Source organism: Crassostrea angulata, chromosome 5 (genome assembly GCF_025612915.1).
Source record: "Crassostrea angulata isolate pt1a10 chromosome 5, ASM2561291v2, whole genome shotgun sequence".
NCBI classification, from domain to species: Eukaryota; Metazoa; Mollusca; class Bivalvia; order Ostreida; family Ostreidae; genus Magallana; species Magallana angulata.
The window spans coordinates 2,483,959-2,502,527 of NC_069115.1; the positions used below are offsets into that span (position 1 = coordinate 2,483,959).

Below are 18,569 nucleotides of genomic sequence, written 5' to 3' on the forward strand. Positions count from 1 at the left end.
CGACATATTATGACATTTATTTTGTGTTACTGAGCGTGAAATGTTTATAGAACTGATATAATTTTATCGAAATGACAAATAAAATTGAACGATTGTAGGCAATAATTATTTTGGTAAAACAATATCATGATATAGAGTTCTCTTAGAAAAATAAAAGATATTCATTTCACATATCTGAATGAAAATGTATTGAAAATGAATTGATTGGATAACAATATCAAAAAAATTTACAAATTGTTAAAATTTAACAGCAGTAATATTCATAACTTCAGTAATACAAATTATGGATTATAAATGAAGTACTCACCAGCAAACGTAGAGTCTCTTAACAAACTTGCCACGAATATACAAATACAGACATTCATTTTGCCTGGCATATTCATTTATGAGAACTGGGAAGTAAAAGACGGGACTGTATCATTATATTATATCCGGTATGTGTGTGTGTGTTTTTTGTTGTTGTTTTTTTTTATAGGTTTTTTGGGGTTTTTTTTTTGGTTTTGTTTTGTTTTTTGTTTGTTTTGTTTTTTGGTGTTTTTTTTGGTTTTTTTTTTTTGGGGGGGGGGGGGGGGGGTTGTTATTGTGTGTTCTTTTCTTTTCTTTTTTTTTGGGGGGGGGGGGGGGTAATTGTTTATTTTTGTGTTGTGTTGGTTTTGTTGATTTTTGTTTTGCAGTTTAAGTGGTCTTGGTGAAAACATATTCTACTTTTTTATTTGAATACCGCTGACATACTTTATAACTCAATACGATTAAAAAATTCTGCAATAACATAAATACCAGTTGAAGTAGAGATACAAATCTATACACAAGTTCGTCAAGTTAGATGACAAGAATTTGAAGAAAAGAAATAATTAAAGTATTCCCGGTCCATGCCCATTGAACGTGAATTCCTACGAAATATTTTTACAGTATTCATTAATTGGCGTATATCATAGAAGGAAGTCTCCCTCATCTTGATTGATCTTCATTGTCCCTGACCCGGAATTGTTTTCGAACGGTTTTAATTAGTTAGTGCGTTTGGGGGATATTGTCTCATTTTAGGCAACTTTTTGTCACAGTTTAAGACACAATTTTTCAAACTGTGATGCGATCCAAACACTTTATTGTTTAACAACGTCAATGCAAATAGCATTTTAGTAAAAGAATGCGGTGTGCAAATACTGATTTATTTCTTTTTATAATTCATATTTCATATATTTTGTTTTAATTGCCAAATACATCCGTGTCACTTTAATCAATTCAAACATTTTAACAACATACGACATAGTTCACCATAGCCTACCATAGCATGGCAACCTAGTAAACCACACAGCATAACTTTAAGTAACTTGGTTTTTAATATTCATACTAGGAAACATGTTAGAAAATTTGTTTGCATGAGGCAATCTATCTTACATTATTGACAGTTGCTTAAGTTCTATATGTATTGTTTGTACACTCGAAACAAATGTTTGAATTGCAGATAGTGATAAACATTGAGTTATATTAATGTTTTTCTCTGAAATATTAGAACTCTTCTGTATACGGACGTGCTTTTTTTTCAAATCTAATAGCATAACATTACATACTATATCATAGCATACAGATATCATAGCTTTGCATGAAAATCCCATAGAATATCATTAAAATGGCATGTCATAGCATAGCAAAATGTTGTAATAGATATGCATATAGAGACTGAATTACTCTAGCTGCCCCCCCCCCTCCCAACCCGGTGAATCCAAAATGAATGCATGATCTTAAACTGCTGGTAGGCAGTCTTTCCTATATTTCTTATTTTCATCTGTTCAATAAAAATACTTTATTCATAAATAGACAGCAAAGCTTCTATGCAGATCTTGTACACTCAATTCTCTATAAAATGGTTTATGGTTTATATTGATCCAATACATTTACAGTTTTTTTTAAGCAGAATCCCAGGTCTTTGCAATTTCAAAGTTTTAATTTATTCCAATTCAAAGTCCGATTTCTTTTTTCTACTATTTGCTGATAATTACTTCATAAATTATCAGCAAAAAATCATATATTGATGTATTCTTTATTGATTAAAAAAACTGACAAATGTATTATTTATTATTTTAAAAAAAATAATTTAAGTAATGTACAATGTTTGTAATATCAAAAACATATCGATTCTAGCACCAGATTTAAATGATTTTTTTAAATTTACATTGAAAATGAATCCTCTTAATTTCACTGGGTAACTAATATAAAATAATTTGTTTGGCGTCTTAGTTAAAAAATGGCAAACATGTTATCAGCCCACAAAAAGTACAAAAGCGGTTTGTTTTAAATAACAAAGGATATTGCTTACATTTATTTAGCACACTTTATTCAAGCAATGAAACTAAATAAGCTATTTTAAAGGAAACAAAAACATATGTTGAAACTATCTTTGTAAATAATTACGTTTTTCCTGTTGACCCTGATATAGATAAGGAAGTTTGTATCGCGTTGAAGCTGTACCAGAAACCCGAGGAGGAAATGCTGAAAACCTTTTTTTGGTCTCGGGATAGGGAGTACCAATGGTATGAGGAACCTTATTTGTCTTCATAGTTTTATTCTTGAAAACAAATTGTATTAATGGGTGATATTAAATTACTTTCTATAGTTAGAATTAATGAATACAAATTGAAAATTATTTTCATTTTTGATTATCGTCTGTCAGACAAGTTTTGTGAAATGTAGATAATGTATATGTGAACTTATTTTTTGCTTAAATTATCGAAAAAAAAGTTCGTCTTACTAAGAATTGATACTTATTTCTCTATAAAACACATCGCTCGGCCCAAACCTACTTTATAAAAATGAAATGCAATAGAAGTCTCACCAAATAGGCTTTGATATTAACATAGGGGTTACTATATGGTTTCGAATAATATTATTTAAGGTTCATAAAAAGGTATATAATATCTTTATTTGATATGCTCTATATATTTTTATCTAAAATAACCCACTTTAAATAGCCGCGATTAGATTATCCCAAAGTTTCATCTCATGCCACCTGTGGTTAACTCATTTGTCTAAGTGATTATGATGATGCCAAAATCAAAAGAGAATACATCTAAGTGTGTAACATTGTTTATCAAGTTACGATTTCTTAGTTGTTTTTTACTCTATTTTTATCATTGTATGTTTTGTTTGTTTGTTTGTTTTTGTTTTGTTTTTGCATTTTGTTCTTATGCTTAAATACTTATTTATTAGGCATGAAAATTAAACCTTTACACGTTTTTAACAAATTCAAATCTCTATTATACAGTGTCTGAATTATGTTTCCTTAGAATGAAAAAATGACAATAACAAACCGTGAACCATCTCAAAAATTTATAAAACGAAATACAAATTTAAAGCAGAGCAACACGGACCTCCAAATAGATAGAACAAAAGACTTATTTCATTAATGCGCTATATAACCCTGTTTTTTATGGGCTGAAGTTAAAGGGTTTTTTCAATTGCCCGGATAATAGGAATCAAAAATAAAAAGTCGTCCAATAAATGAGGCCTAGATTGGCTGGCTGATAAAATTTATCTTCACAACATTAATTAATTGATTGGTAAAACGTCAATCATTGCAAGCGATACGTCATATAGTTAGGTATAGCGTTGTAAGTGTTATACTGCATTAGTGTGAACTCAAAAAATTGGCTTTTTATTTTTGATTGTGAAAACTTTATAATTTAATGTCTTACTTGTCTGGGACTATGAACTTAATAATTAATATAATTTTTGTTGTAGTTACAATGCTAAATTGTAATGCTGTTAAGCCACTCTTGCTTCCCTGTCATGCTAGCCATGTTCTTTTTGACTCTCTATACAACCCTCAGAATAGGGTTTGATAAAAATAAACTCTTAAGACAATGATGTACACTGCAAGCAAACTGACCTCATACGCCATTTTTTTATCATTCTGCTTGTAAGCAATACTTTAAGGGATACCCATTACTTCATGAAAAAAACACCTGATATTAGCTTTTCTCTCCAACCTGATTGATACCAACAAATTATAGGTTGTCCTCATATCAATCAATAACTTTAAACAAGTGGCCTCTTTGGCCAATTTAGAAGCAGCAAAGCATTTGTAGTTTTGAGTAACCATTAAGATAAAAGTACTTTCGCCCATGATTAAAAGTTTTTTTTGTAGGAAACTGTCATTTTTGAGGGGACATCATACAGAAGAAGATAAACTTTTAGAAATACTTGTATAATACTATCGGAACATGATTGCACTATAAAGGTATCATTTCAAAATAAACCATAAATATTTGGAAATATAATGGTATTGAAGAAATAAACTAACCCGCCCTTAGAGGCAAAGATTATGTGTAAAGAATTTATATAAAAAATAAGCATCAGTTAATAGTATATCTAGATCTGTATTCTTTTTACACTTCAGATTAAGGAATTTGAACCAAACATTCTCGTGCATGATAAAGACATGTGCAATGTCACTGTATCCTGATTCAAGCAGAAAAGATACTTCATTAAGTTCAAGTTTCATAAACGTAAACATTTCTTTTGAAGATAATAAATAATTGAGCTAAAACAGTTTCTGGCTTAATTTGAATGGAATGGGCAACTTAGGGAAAACATCATCAGCAATTCACTATGTTTCAGAATGTCGTGAAAATAATGACATCTCGTTCCATCATGTTAACTTCAATAAGAAAACGATGACGGTTAGGGATCTTTCTTTACTTATTCTATGAACGTTAAATATGACGAACTTATTCTAGTGGATCATCCCACTCTCCACATCTCCCATTTTCTGAAAAGAATTGTGATGCAGCTAGTCGAAGATCCACAGTTTATTCACACTAAAGCAGGCTTCACTGCAGGTGCACATGGATTTAGATGATACCTGTAGCTTTATGACGACTCTTGTTAAACGCATCAAAAAGATCCCTAGAATATTTCATTTTAAAGAAAAGCAAGTAACATAATGATTATGAGCAGGTTTTACCCAGAAAGGTAATGGAAAGGAGGTATATGATGAATTTTTAAAGAAAACCATAATGCCACCTAGATCGTTGAGCCATGTATTAAAACATATGTTTATTGAAATAAATCAGTTTAAAATGCTTTCGCAAGGAATACAAAGTGAACAAATAAAATAAATAATCCTCAATCCTCGAAACTTAAAACCATTTTTTATAAAAATCAGAATTGGTACAATATGGGGTAGAAATTTGTGTTTATGATGCTTTTAATGAATGTTTTAAGACAACCAATGACTTATCTATTCAATGGTTACAATACAGATTACTTCATAGAGTTCTTCCTGTAAGTTACTATTTGAAAAAAATCAATGTTTTATCTTCTGATTGCTGTTCCTTTTGTGAACGTGAAGGTGATACAATCTAAAATGTTTTTATAAGCTGTGAAAAATATCAACAATTTGGAACAACCTATGCATATTAACCAATAAAATTCGAAACGAATTGGTTTCAATATTATTAATATTTGATTGGGTGAACTCCCATTGTCAAAAGACAATATAGTTGTAAACTTTATAATTTTGTATACAAAACAATATTTATTTTGCTGTCTTAAAACAGATACACCGCCTAGTCTATCAGGGCTGTTATTTTGTCTATAACAAATACAAAGTTGAAAAATATACTTCATGTCAGAAATTTCAAATGCAAAAGTTTACCAACAACTGGCATGTATGGAAACATATATTTGATACAATTTAGTAATTTTTTTTTCTTTGTTTATTATTAATATTAATTGTTTGCCATTATTGAATAAGCAAGCACTGCCAAATCTGGTTGAATGTGAGCATGAATCAAAAATGGCTTTGAATTATATTATCAAAATGTTTGTATGCATATGAAAAATAATAATAAACAAAAGTTCTTAAAACAAAGAATATGTCAGATTTCAGCTTTACACAGCAGTTCGTATCCAGTTTGTTCCAAACCGGAGAGAAATAATAATAAAGATCTACCGGGCACATGAAATAAAGATAAAAGTCAATGTATTTTAAGTGGAACATTGTAAATTCAATTACCTACAAGTGTACAATGATCTACACGTGATGTAGAATATACAATGATAAGATTTGATGAAAGTGATGTTTTTGTGAAAATTTGACATGTAATTCCCAACAAGGCAGAGTGTTTACAAATAAGGTTTCCTTATTATAAAAAGGGGTGCTAAATGTTGCAAAAATGCTGGATAAAATTTTGCCTAATGTACTTCCGAATATTAGAACAATAAATGAGTTTGAAATTCTTTTAGTTGTGGCTCTAAAAGAGATCCAATCTGTAATTCTACCATTCTCCATTGGTGGTGATAGTTTATACACAGTCAAACCAAAATGAGTTATTAACGTTAGGTACGGTATAACGACAAGAAATGTATTTAAAGTAGATTGAAAAGGCTAACTTTTGTATTATGAAGATACTCCAGATAACTTTAGAAAACAACTTTCAAAGTTATTTAATAGCTTTTAAGTATAGCCAGGGATACAAAATTTCATGGGAGTTGACATTTGTACTTGTAACGCTTTGTTTAGTTGACCGTTTATTTCATGTGACTGGTGAAATTAGATGAGATATATATTTTGTTTCTTATTGTCGTTTTTATTATGAATATATGTTACATGGTCAATTTTAGACATTTTTGTACAGATTGCAGTTTCTACAAATTGAAATGTTTTACAAAAACATAGTAAACAGAATTAAGAAAAGTAACAAGAAATCTAATCTGTATAATCTAAAATTCAACATTTTTCAACAAAAAATATAAGGAAAAAACAATCTCTTGTGGTGGGGTATTGATACATTATTGGGTTTTAATTCATCCATAATGTGAGTGTTTGACGTCATTTTTTAACAATAAAGCAAACTCAAGTTACGTACTCACCTGCCCATATTCAATACAACAAAATTTTAAGATATATAAAATGCAATACATTTGTAATTAATTTAAGCAAAATCGTGAATATTTAACAAAAGGTAAAAGATCAAGTTAATGTTACGATTTTACATTTTTGAAATGAGTCAGAATAGAATAGAGTGCCGAAAACAAGTCTGGTAAAACAATAAACGCTACCAACACCCCGATCATTGCAGCACCCAACGCACCAATCGCAGTCGACGTTGGTCGTGAGTCTGGGGCACTATAGAACTTCCGAAGTGTCGACGACAGAGCCTCGGTATCAACGGTCAGTTCGGTTTTCCTCTGTTGCATAATTTCATTGACCGTCTGATTGGTGTCTTTGCACACACATACACAGTCCATGGTCCCGTTGCTGACTATAACCTCTTGGGCAGATGTGGGAGGTTCTATAAAAAAAATTATGGTATCAGCTACAAGTAGTTGATTGAGGCATTTTTTAAATTTAAACTTATGCATTTTTTTTGGAAAAACAAATACCACCACACCGAGATTGCATATTTTAAAGATACATGATGACTTACAAACACATGATCTACCAAATGACATATTTTATATATCTTAAATGATAAGAATTTAAGACCTTTTGAAAAATTCCGATGTTGGAAAAAAAATGAATCAAACTTTGAAAACAGTATATAATTTTTCAGTTAGCCAAAACATAGATAATGTGGTTAACCTCCGCTTCATAACCGCACGGGGAATGTAAATACTGCAACGTTTAACTCATGAGCAAGCGGCCTCTCAGTGACACATAATGCTTTGTAGAAAAGATATTACATGTATGTGTATATTTATTAAGATGCAATGTCTGCAAATGCATATTCTTAATACAACATCAAATTTTATTCTTTTTTTAGTGCGTTAATCTCACTATTTTTTTTATAGTAACTACATTTGTACATTACACTCAATGACGAAAATTACTTGGGTTGATTACATTTGGAATTTCTAAATGGTCTTTACGACCTGTATTGTGATAGATAAAGACTTATGATGCATAAAACCTCCCGTATGATTAGTTTTATTGGTCAATCTGTAACTTTAAATTAACTACACATTATCCCGTACACGGGTTGACATTGCATATGATAACGGACATTTAAGAAATAGATACATCGACACACCGTATATTGTTGACAATTGCATCACCGAGCTTTAAGTCTACAATGCTATTGATTTCACTACACTCTGCTAAGTTGAAATAATCTAACCCGTGTCGGGAAAGGCCTTCTCTACAGTTAAAATACCTACCATATACCCGTAATGTAGCAGAAAATTGCAGAATCGCTCCAAAACGACTTTGGAGAAAATTAATAAAGTTGCATTTAAAATAACAGCATTATAGTAAATGCACTGTGTTAGAGTTGTCTCTCGTCTTTTCTTTGATGAATAGAACAAAAATTTCAATGAAAATGTTCACGCATTTGTTATATCGTTTCTGAGTTATCCATGCAAATGTGATATTGTGGAAACATCAAACAAAGAGCCTCCCGTGACTAAGCGTGAATGTAATGCGCATTCGCAAGATTGTAAAATCTTTAAAATTCGGATGATTTCCGTAAATATTTGAGAAATTTTTGTTAATTATTATTAAGCGAAGCTTGATTGAGATAAAAATTGAAATTAAATTGGTAATCTTCAAGTACCAATGATGTTTAAAATATATAAAACAAAAGACATTATTCTTCCTATTAATCCGTATTAAAGCCCACAAATTCGAGTCTATTGTATAGATTAATCTAAATGTCAAAATTTACAAATACCTGAAAATAAACATATTTTCTTGGAAAATGAACAGGATGGGCATTCTGGATACCAGACGTGTGTACCGGAGTCCGACAAAACACATCGGGACGAATCCGCCTTGTACGTAAACCCATAACAAAATGTGTCGTTATCACACAGCTGTTGGCACGTATCAAAAGGTGTCACGTGACCAACCAGATCCAGGCGCACAGAGGCTGTAATGTAACCAAATTCGTACCTCACGTACGAAACAGCGCCGCATCCTGTTAAACAGAAAAACTAGTATCTAAAACACAGTATTTTCTTTTGTATATAAGCAGTCAATATTTTAAAATAATTTAGACTATATCTTACATTTTCAACCAATCAGAAGTCACCAAATATTATAAGGTTTGTAATTTTAAATTTACAGCAAAAATTTTTTTATAGTCAGCTTAAGGATACTTTAACAAGATTAGAATAATTTATGTAAATCACATTACTTTTAATCAGACAACGAAAAAGAAGGTTATGTTTTATAAAAGTTAGACTGTGTATAGTAGAATTTACGCGATTGAGAAGGTGGTTCGGTCTCTTAGTTTCCCCTGCTCCTTTCATGGACCTACATTTTATTTCTGTAACTCAACTTATGATTGCTAATTTATGCACAAGGTCGTGGCATCAGACTGTTAACAGACGTAAGTCAATTCGTTTTGCAACATACAATGCATAGACTTGGAATGATATATGTTTCAAAAGAATCATTTTCCAACGAATGCTAGAAAAAGGGAATATTTATAAATATGGGTAAGCGTAATTAATGTTGCAAACTTGATAAAAAGATCCAACAAATTGCAAATATTTTAATTCATATATCTAAGGTTGATTCAGAAAACCTTCAGTTAATGTGGCTGACATTTTTAGAAAGAACAAAATATTTTACCGAAATTATAAATGTTTGATGAATACAATGAGTTTTCAAACCTGGTAAGCAGTCTTTGGTGTAGAATTGACACGCGTCACATCCAGAGGCGGATCCAGGGGTAGATCCGTCCGACGTGGACTGGCGGCACTGAAGGTCACCTTGACTGTGATGAAACGACAGACAGAGCGGGTCATTTGCACACAAATCCTGGCAAGTGGCAAGGTCGGAACCGTCATGGTTGGATGATTCCACGGACACGGTCAGATTCACTCCAACGCTGGAAAAGTTGGTAGAACATTGGGTGAGGTATTTCGAAGTTTCATCTAAGGTAAAATGAGATAATTGACTGCAGTTATACACGTTTAGCTATAATCATAATATTTCTGTTTTATGCATTCAACAAAACAGAAAAACTCTACAATCTACATTATCTTTTTTTTCGCAATAGGACTTGCTTGATGGATTGCATGACTAGTGTGTGTGTCCTTACCCACACAATCTCTAGCTGAAAATGAACATTCTGTACAGGCAACATGCTTTGATAAAGTGCTATCTGAAAGTTCGCATTCCCCTGTTAAGGAGTTAAAGGCAAATCCATGACAAAATGGGTCTGCATTACATATTGATTGACAGTCAGTGATGGTAGTAGGCATGGTACTGCTGTAGGTGGCTGATGACACGTGGTTAACGGCAAAGACAGTGTACGTAGAAACTCCACAGGTTTGCCTGGTGACTGGATAATTACCTAATAATAACAATAGATGGAGGTACTGATATCTGATGATTGCTGACAGACTGGCTAATAACTTAAGATTTAATTAAGAATCACTATCTTGCGTTACACTTTATACCACGGTCTATTTACCTATTTCTTTCCAAAGGTCATTTAAGTTCCTGGCGTTTCTTTATATCAACCTCTGTCAGGTTACCATATTGTTTTTTTTTGCATTTTGTCTGTTTACACATATTGCTAATAAATGCCTGTTTTTAAATACTGTGGAATCATCGTTGTTCCCGGGGGACCAATGTTTCGTGGGTAACCCATTCCAACAAATTTACATCCCTACGAACCTATACACAATTATTTGTTTAATTTCTTTTTAAATTATCCCGATTACACTCCCAATGAATTTATGTCCCCGCAAACCAGAAAAATGTCGGCTACCAACGAACATTGACCCTAACAAAAAAAAAAATAACAGTATTTGTCGTTTTCAAACTTAAGGTGTTTGATATAGAAGAAACACTATTTATTTTAGTTTGAAAATGAGGGGCAATAACATGAAAAAAAAATTTGCTCTGCAAAGCGATGTAATATTATATAAAAAGTGCCAGTTTAGGAGGGTAAGACACCCCGAGAAATCTATTTTCAACCGACGCGAAGCGGATGTTTTCGAGGGGTGTCAATTTCAACTCTTACCCTCCTAAACCGGCATTATTTATCTTATTATACTGAATGTCTTAATTTTAAAGAAAACTTTACTCTTTTATATATGAATGACGTGAATTTTTTGGCGAACCGTACGCGCATAGTTTACGCGCATGTAACATTTCGTTGTGTTAACCGTTGCTTAGTGTGTTGCCAACGCTGAGAGTAATAGAACGGATTATCAACTGCATCAGATTTCATTATTTAACATGAAAGTATAAAAATGTAAAAAGTTACTTCTCAAATGGCCTTAATATCTTTTACAATTCATTTAGGTTTTTTTAAGTCAACATTCAAGCTTAAATACAAGTACTGTGTTATAAAACAAAGTTAAAAAACGACGGTCAACAAACAATGACATGTAAGTCGACCACACCAATTTTCTTCATGTCAAAGTGTCGGGAAACTATTAATATGTGTATGTAATTGCGTTGACACCTGATAACTGTGTATGAGTGTGCTACTACTAATACTTATGTAGAAACGTGTTAATTTTGTATGCCTGTGTAATAACATGTGTTGACTATTTATAGCTGTGAATGAATGCACTAACTATCATATTAGTGTTAAAGTGTTGGCTTCTGATATATACGTATAACTTTGTTGACTGGTGATGCTTGTGAGTAAATGCGTTCATTATTGATATAAGTGTGTTAAAATGCTGTCTCTTAAAATTGTGCATAAATATGTGAATTATTGATATTCATGTCTGAATGTTTTATCTGTTGATGTGCGTGTGTGTTCCTATTCACTTTTGATAACTATTGGTAAATCTGTTCACTATTGATATCTGTGAATGAATCTTTTGACAATTGATATCTGTGTGTGAATGTGTAGACTACTGATATCTATGTATGCATGTGTTGACTACTGATATATTTGTATGCATGTGTTAACTGTTAATATATGTGTGTGGATATGTTGACTGCTGATATTTGTGTGTGAAAATGTGTTGACTATAGATATCTGTGTGTGTGAATGTGTTGATTCTTGATAGTTGTGTGTGTAATTGTGTTGACTGTTGATATTTGTGTGTGTAATTGTGTTGACAATTGATATATGTGTGTTTAAATGTGTTGACTATTGATATATGTGTGTTTGTGTGAACGTGTTGATTGTTGATATTTGTGTGTGTGAATGTGTTAACTGTTGATATTTGTGGGTGTGAATGTGTTGACTGTTGATATTTGTGTGTGATTGTGTTGACAATTGATATATGTGTGTTTAAATGTGTTGATTATTGATATATGTGTTTGTGAACGTGTTGACTGTTGGTATTTGTGTGTGTAATTGTGTTGACACTTAATATATGTGTGTGTGAATATGTTGACAATTGCGATATGTGTGTGAATGTGTTGACAAATGTTACATGTGCATCAATGTGTTGAATTTATATATCTGTGTTTGAATAATATTATTATTTATTAGGTTAGTTACTGACTCACTACGGAAATATATTGGGTTGATCAATCTCATAGATGGCGAGGCGAAAGTGGTTTGTTTTCTCGAGGACTTTCAAGCGACATATTTATTCACAAATAGCGATGATCTACGCAAAGCCATGTGCAAGATGCCTTATATCTCGTCAAATTTAACTCATTTAAACTCTTCAAAATTTTCAATCTCACCTTTCAAATACTCTTTCACAATCTTTGCTTCACCCATGTTTACTTATATTTGTTTTGTTGCTATTCAATTTTAAATGTTTTCTCCCTATTCTCTGCAGATATTTGAGCAAATTTCGACGCTGCCATTTTGTTCTGCTCCAGACAAAACAATGTGACGTCAATATTCTAAGGGCAACTACTCTAATTTTAAAGAACTACTCCAAATACTTTAAGAACTTACAGCATGCAGTTTATGTATAACATACTACGAACTGTCGAAATAAGTAAGCGAAGCGTCGACCAATGACGGCCATATTGCCTAATATTATTTCTCACAGAACAAATATAGAGATATATAAGGCAATCACGTGCTATGTTTAAACCAATAAAAATGTGACATTTCAGTCCAAGTGAAAACAAAACAAATCTATAGGTGTGCACAAGTATTGTCTAATAATATTGATGTATAAATATGTTAACAATTGATGATGTTTGTTTTTGAATATGTGGACTATTAATGTATGCGTGTATAAATATTGATATCTGATATTTGTATGAAAGTAATGTCTATTGATAATTTGTGTGTGAATGTAATGAGTTGAAATCTTTGTATGAATGTGTTGACTGTTGATATCTGTGTGTTTGAATGTGTTGGCAATTGATATATGTGTGCATTTGGTGATTTTTAATATCTGTGTTTGTATGGGTTAACAATTGATATGAAGGTGGCGACTTTGCAGAAAAAATACTTAGCCCTATTAGTTGTTGACTACTCATTTAAGCAATGTATTGCCAGAAGCTTTGTGGAGAAAGATCGTTTTTTATTAAAGAGAAAACATATAAATGATTGGTTTTCAAAAGAACATATCAAATTTGTTTTGTAAAATTAAAAGTTTCATTAAATCTTACAAAAGAAATATACTCATAACACATGAAGACGTATGTCTCTGTGCTCGTGATGCACGAATTAGCAAAGTGTATTCATAGGAAATTGATCATCGTTCCAATACAAGCATACGAGGAATTATACACTGAATGTAAATATATATGACTGTGATTGTGTTACTGTTTGTTTGTCTGTGTGTAAATGTGATGACGTCGTCAGTACCTGGTGGGCACTGTTTGGCGTACCCGGTACAATTCAGGCACCAGCTGTATTCCTGGCTTGTCCCCGAGTCAAACAGCCCACAGTTCTGATCACTGGGCTGATGGGCGGCGCCTCTACATCCGGGATCTTTACTGCACAGTGCCTCACACTCTCGCTGTGTTAAGGAATTATTCAACAGGTACAGGGCGCTCAACTCAATGATTTTTCCTACTCCGTAAGCCAGATAATTTGCGCATCCTAATAAACATTTAAATATACGATAAAATAAAAGTCTGAGTATTTAACATAATGAGATTTTTTTGTTGATAAAAGTATATCTTATGTCGGCCTATAAGTATTTTGAAACCTCTTTTTTGTGAAACAGTTGTAAATATTAAACAAACTTTACAATGTAAAGATTGTCGAATATAATCGTTAAATTATAAATTAAATGCCTTTTCCAAACCATTTATTAGTTCTCACCAGAGCTACATTCCTTTCGACTGAATGAGAAGCTAGCGTTTCCGGGGTACGCTACTTCTTTTCTGGATTCGGAAAGTCTACACGTCATAATGACGTCATTGTGAATAAACCCGTTACAAAACGGGTCATTGGTACATCTGTCCTGACATTCGGTGTAAGAAGAAGGGTCGTAGTTGGCGTATTGCGTCCTCCCAATGTATCCTCCGCTGAAAACGGTGTAAGGGACGCAGTCTGTGGATTATATACTGTATACTAGGATGATTTGCGATGGTATATGATTTTTATCAAACAACAGTTACTCTAGTATATTCTACCCGCAAACCTTGGTGTGGGGATACAAAACACACAACGAGCTTGATATAATCATATACTAGTACCATCGCAAATCTCAAAAAAGTGTTTTTATCACCTGCTTTACCACGTCCCTTTTTTAACTACTTAAACAACCTAAAAATGTCAATCTATGATTTGCTTGACAGTGTTCATTTTCTTTTTTTCCTGGTAATGTGATTTTTTTTCTTGTAACAGAATGGTTAATATTTAGTTTCGTGATTTGACTTGTATTATTGATAAACAATAAAGAACACACCTTTATCTTTGATACCAGCTTGCAGAAATTTCATTTTTATATTAGTTGGGGGGATCGGGCGTCAAACAAACACACACACTTCATAAGGAGGAGCACAGTCTTTGACTGTATATTCAGCATGAAAGATCAAGAAATTAAGTAATAAAATCGATTTCCATTTCAAGATAAACAAATTGAAACCCCAATAACAACATGAAATAAAACAATGGCATTGATATCGACGGATTTCCTTCAGGTAATGAAAAGTGGAACATGAAGACAAATATCCAATTATTTCAGATTGCCAATTACTAAAAAGCACAACGTCAGGAATGGCATTATTTGGATTTAAACAATTGACATGGTTTCATCAATACTATCTTTAAGATCTTCATTTTCTTTAACATTGAGAAGAATTATTATCGATGCAATTTGGAATACAGATTACAGCTGCTTAATGCGGAATGGTGTTTAAAGTCAACTATTTAGAATTTCAAATTCAAAGAATTATTTGAAAGGAAATGCTGTTCTGGGGCTGGTACTTGTTTTTTATGTGCGTTTACCTGAAAACATCGTCTGGAATGAAGACACAAACATTTTTAGATTTAACTTTATCACGTAGCAAACCAGTTTTAGACTCTAATGTGTTTTACGCAAGATGCAAGAAATACACATCATGTCAGGATATATAATGTGTTAAACACGAAACAATCCGAAAAAAAAGTATGCATTTTGCATTTGCTTTTTTAAATGAATTACAGGAAAGGGACGCATCGCCACTGATAAAACTGTCTAAACGGTTTTAAAACAAAGAATATTCTTGCTTCAAAATATACATACAGTATGGATATGCACCAGGCACAATTTTGTATTTCAATTACACATAGTTACAGAAGTTGGTAAAGTAGATCGTAGACAGTGTAAAAGAAAGAAAAATAATAACTGCGTTCACCTTAAGTACATGTTTACGTTCACCATTTGACTTTGAAAAAGAATATTCGTATTATCAGACATTTTCACTGACAATTGCCAAAAAAAGACATTTACTTTACGTGACGCGTTAAACAACAGCATTCCCTGATCTGTTATTTACATTTAAAATTTCAATTTCTTTTATAGCTGTTTAACTTGAACGTCTGTAGAAGATATCAAATATTTGCATTTTTAATTTGTTAATTACAAATACATAATTAGGTTTTATTTATGCGCAGTTTAAATGCCATCAGACATACGAATCGCTTAAACAATCAACAATTGCTTTTTAACAATAACTGTTTATGCTGAGCATATGGACCCAGGTTGTATCCAACCCTTTTCCAATAAATCGTAGAACAAGTGTACTGGTTATACATAATATACAGTGCTAAACTATAAGAAAAATATACGTTTTAAATTGCAACTAAGATTGGAATTTGTTTTTTGCGTAAAGGTGCATAAAAAACATTCAAAGAATCAGATATGCAGTATCAAAGAAAGTACATAATTCAATAAGCTTGTTATAAGTCATTCTAAAATATTACTTGTCAAGAAGTCGGTTTTATGGATAATTATGTTTGATAAAAAAATATATCATAATGGTACTTAACCTTATATTGTTATTTTTTTGATTACCTGCAGAACAATTTTTGGTAAACACACGACAAGACGGGCACGCAGTCGGTGTCACGTGATCTGATTCCGACAGACCACATGACACTCCGCCGATATCGTCCATGTAACCAATGGCCTTACACTGGCTGTCCACGTCACACTGATGTGTGCAGTCTGATAATGACGTCACTGTAGGGTCGTTAACATACGTCTGGTAGAACTCCGATACGTCCATTGTCGTCCCTGACCCCAGGTAAAGGTAATTGACCCCGCATTGTGACGTGCTAGGTGTCATTATCTGACCTCCAGTGTAGACTGTTAAATAAATGCATTCATCAAAATTCAGATACATGAAACGATGATTATTGCAAACATTAAATCTATTGTTACATAGTTTTTAAGCATTTTTAAAATTGGCAAATAATTTATAGATACCTGACAAAACGGCAAACAAAGATATTTCTATCCATATCCATCCTGCCATAAATAATGTGTCGAATATCGTGTATGGTGAAGTTTTCGCTCTTCCTGATACAGAAAAAAGAAGTAAATTAAGTATACCATATTATACAACCTATGTGCACTAACCTGATCACAATATACATGTTACCAGTAAACACACACAGCGATCAAAAATTACAGTAATTTACATAAAACTATATGGAAAAGGCTTAATGTTTGGTTCATACGACTATGTAAGAAGCAATTTTGTAAGAAAAATCTATCCATTGCCTTCCAATCCATAATAGCACTTTTCTTTATTTAATTAAATGTTTGTAAATTCTATTACCAATTCTTGTTCATTTATTTGTTATCCTTGAGTAAAGTACTATCAATTATTGTTAAATGATTAGCACCTTTACTTCAGTAAATAGTAGTGGCAATATACTATAAGTAAACATCCTTCTCATCAGTCAAAACTAGTTTTTATTCCTATACAAACACACACCATTGATAAATACTTTGACGTAATTATGCAAATAAACATATATATTATATAAATGTACCATGTACTTTTATCATTTCAACTTTTACCATGGACTTTGTTTACACGTTAACAAGTTTTATAACTTTGTAGTTCGTATCACTGGCAGTAAAGGTTACATTTCTACATCATAGTTTCAATATACCGTTGTGTTCAAAACAGATTTTTTCATACTACTTGTGGATGGGGTAATAAAAAAATACATAGAATTTATTGTGTATTATTATTAACAATAATGTTCTGACGTTGTTAAGGAAAGGACTATATATGGTTTGAGCTTAAAATGACCCCCTAAAATGAACATTTTCATTTTACTGTTGTTTTTGCTTTCTTTGTGTTTATTTACCTACAATTTAAAAATATGACATCATAAAGTTTACCTTTACCGGCCATTTTCGCATTTTTAGCATAAAACAGCTTATTTTGAAGCAGTTTCTCTTTAAGAAAGCATTGAACGATTGCTTGAACAACTTAAATATTTTTCCCAAAGATGTATCTATCGAATACTTACAAGTAACAGAAAGTTCGTTCTTGTTCAAAACGTCGCTCTATATTTCCCACTCGAAAAAAGATTACAAAAACGTCTTTTTTCACTGATTTTGATTGAATTATAAAATTAAAGTCACTTTTGACGCCAATGAGTGCAAAAAAATCAAAAAAAATAGGCCAAAAATATATTTTATATCAGCTTTTCTGAAAATTAACACAACAATTTAATGTACCTAAAACACTTTAAAAATTACGAATTATGGGGGACAAATTTGACCAATATCATATATTTTTCTCTTATTGCAATACTGAAAATTTAAAGCAAATAATTTAGATAAGATTAATTATTGATTTTTAATGCATTTAATTGCCAATATATACTGAAAATAGTGTATAATAATATTTAAAAAAAGTAATAAGAGCAGTTATCTGAAAAGTGTACTATAAATATTACTTGATGTATATAAACATATAAATAATTAAAATACGTTTACGATGATGCGTTGATATTGAATCATAATAAATAATTCGAAATAGCTATACCTGTTAATTGATCGACTTTCTCCTTCGTTCTGTGGCATTGGCTTCTAAAGACCAATTCCTTTCTCTTTCTGTCTTATATACTCCAAATAAATTGCAAAACAAAGACCTTTAATCGAGTGGTTTTAGTTTTTATTACAAATATATACGTTCAATAATATTCAAAACCATTTCCATTAGTGTGTATACACTAACAAAAAATCGAAAAAGAAGTTGTTTTTCTTTCGTTACTTTA

General features: G+C 31.8%; 1 protein-coding gene across 1 annotated transcript; it reads right to left on the reverse strand.

The window, feature by feature from the left end:
- Positions 1-6,552: 6,552 nt before the first annotated feature.
- Positions 6,553-18,389, reverse strand: LOC128183438 (uncharacterized). Its single transcript, XM_052852424.1, has 9 exons — positions 18,338-18,389; positions 16,756-16,848; positions 16,342-16,635; positions 14,163-14,393; positions 13,701-13,937; positions 10,047-10,301; positions 9,616-9,879; positions 8,670-8,915; positions 6,553-7,292 (listed from the first exon to the last, which is right to left on the reverse strand). The coding sequence occupies exons 2-9, from the start codon at positions 16,802-16,804 to the stop codon at positions 6,982-6,984; spliced, it is 1,887 nt and encodes a 628-aa protein (XP_052708384.1). The 5' UTR covers positions 16,805-16,848; positions 18,338-18,389; the 3' UTR covers positions 6,553-6,981.
- Positions 18,390-18,569: the final 180 nt, after the last annotated feature.

What these genes read in the sequence shown, in the direction of transcription:
- LOC128183438 (XM_052852424.1), bottom strand. Translation starts at nt 16,804, where the DNA reads ATGGCAGGATGGATATGGATAGAAATATCTTTGTTTGCCGTTTTGTCA. An exon ending in TCGAAAGGAATGTAGCTCTG is followed by an intron (nt 13,938 to 14,162) that starts GTGAGAACTAAT and finishes AATGTTTATTAG; the next exon opens with GATGCGCAAATTATCTGGCT. An exon ending in CACCAAAGACTGCTTACCAG is followed by an intron (nt 8,916 to 9,615) that starts GTTTGAAAACTC and finishes TCTGTTTAACAG; the next exon opens with GATGCGGCGCTGTTTCGTAC.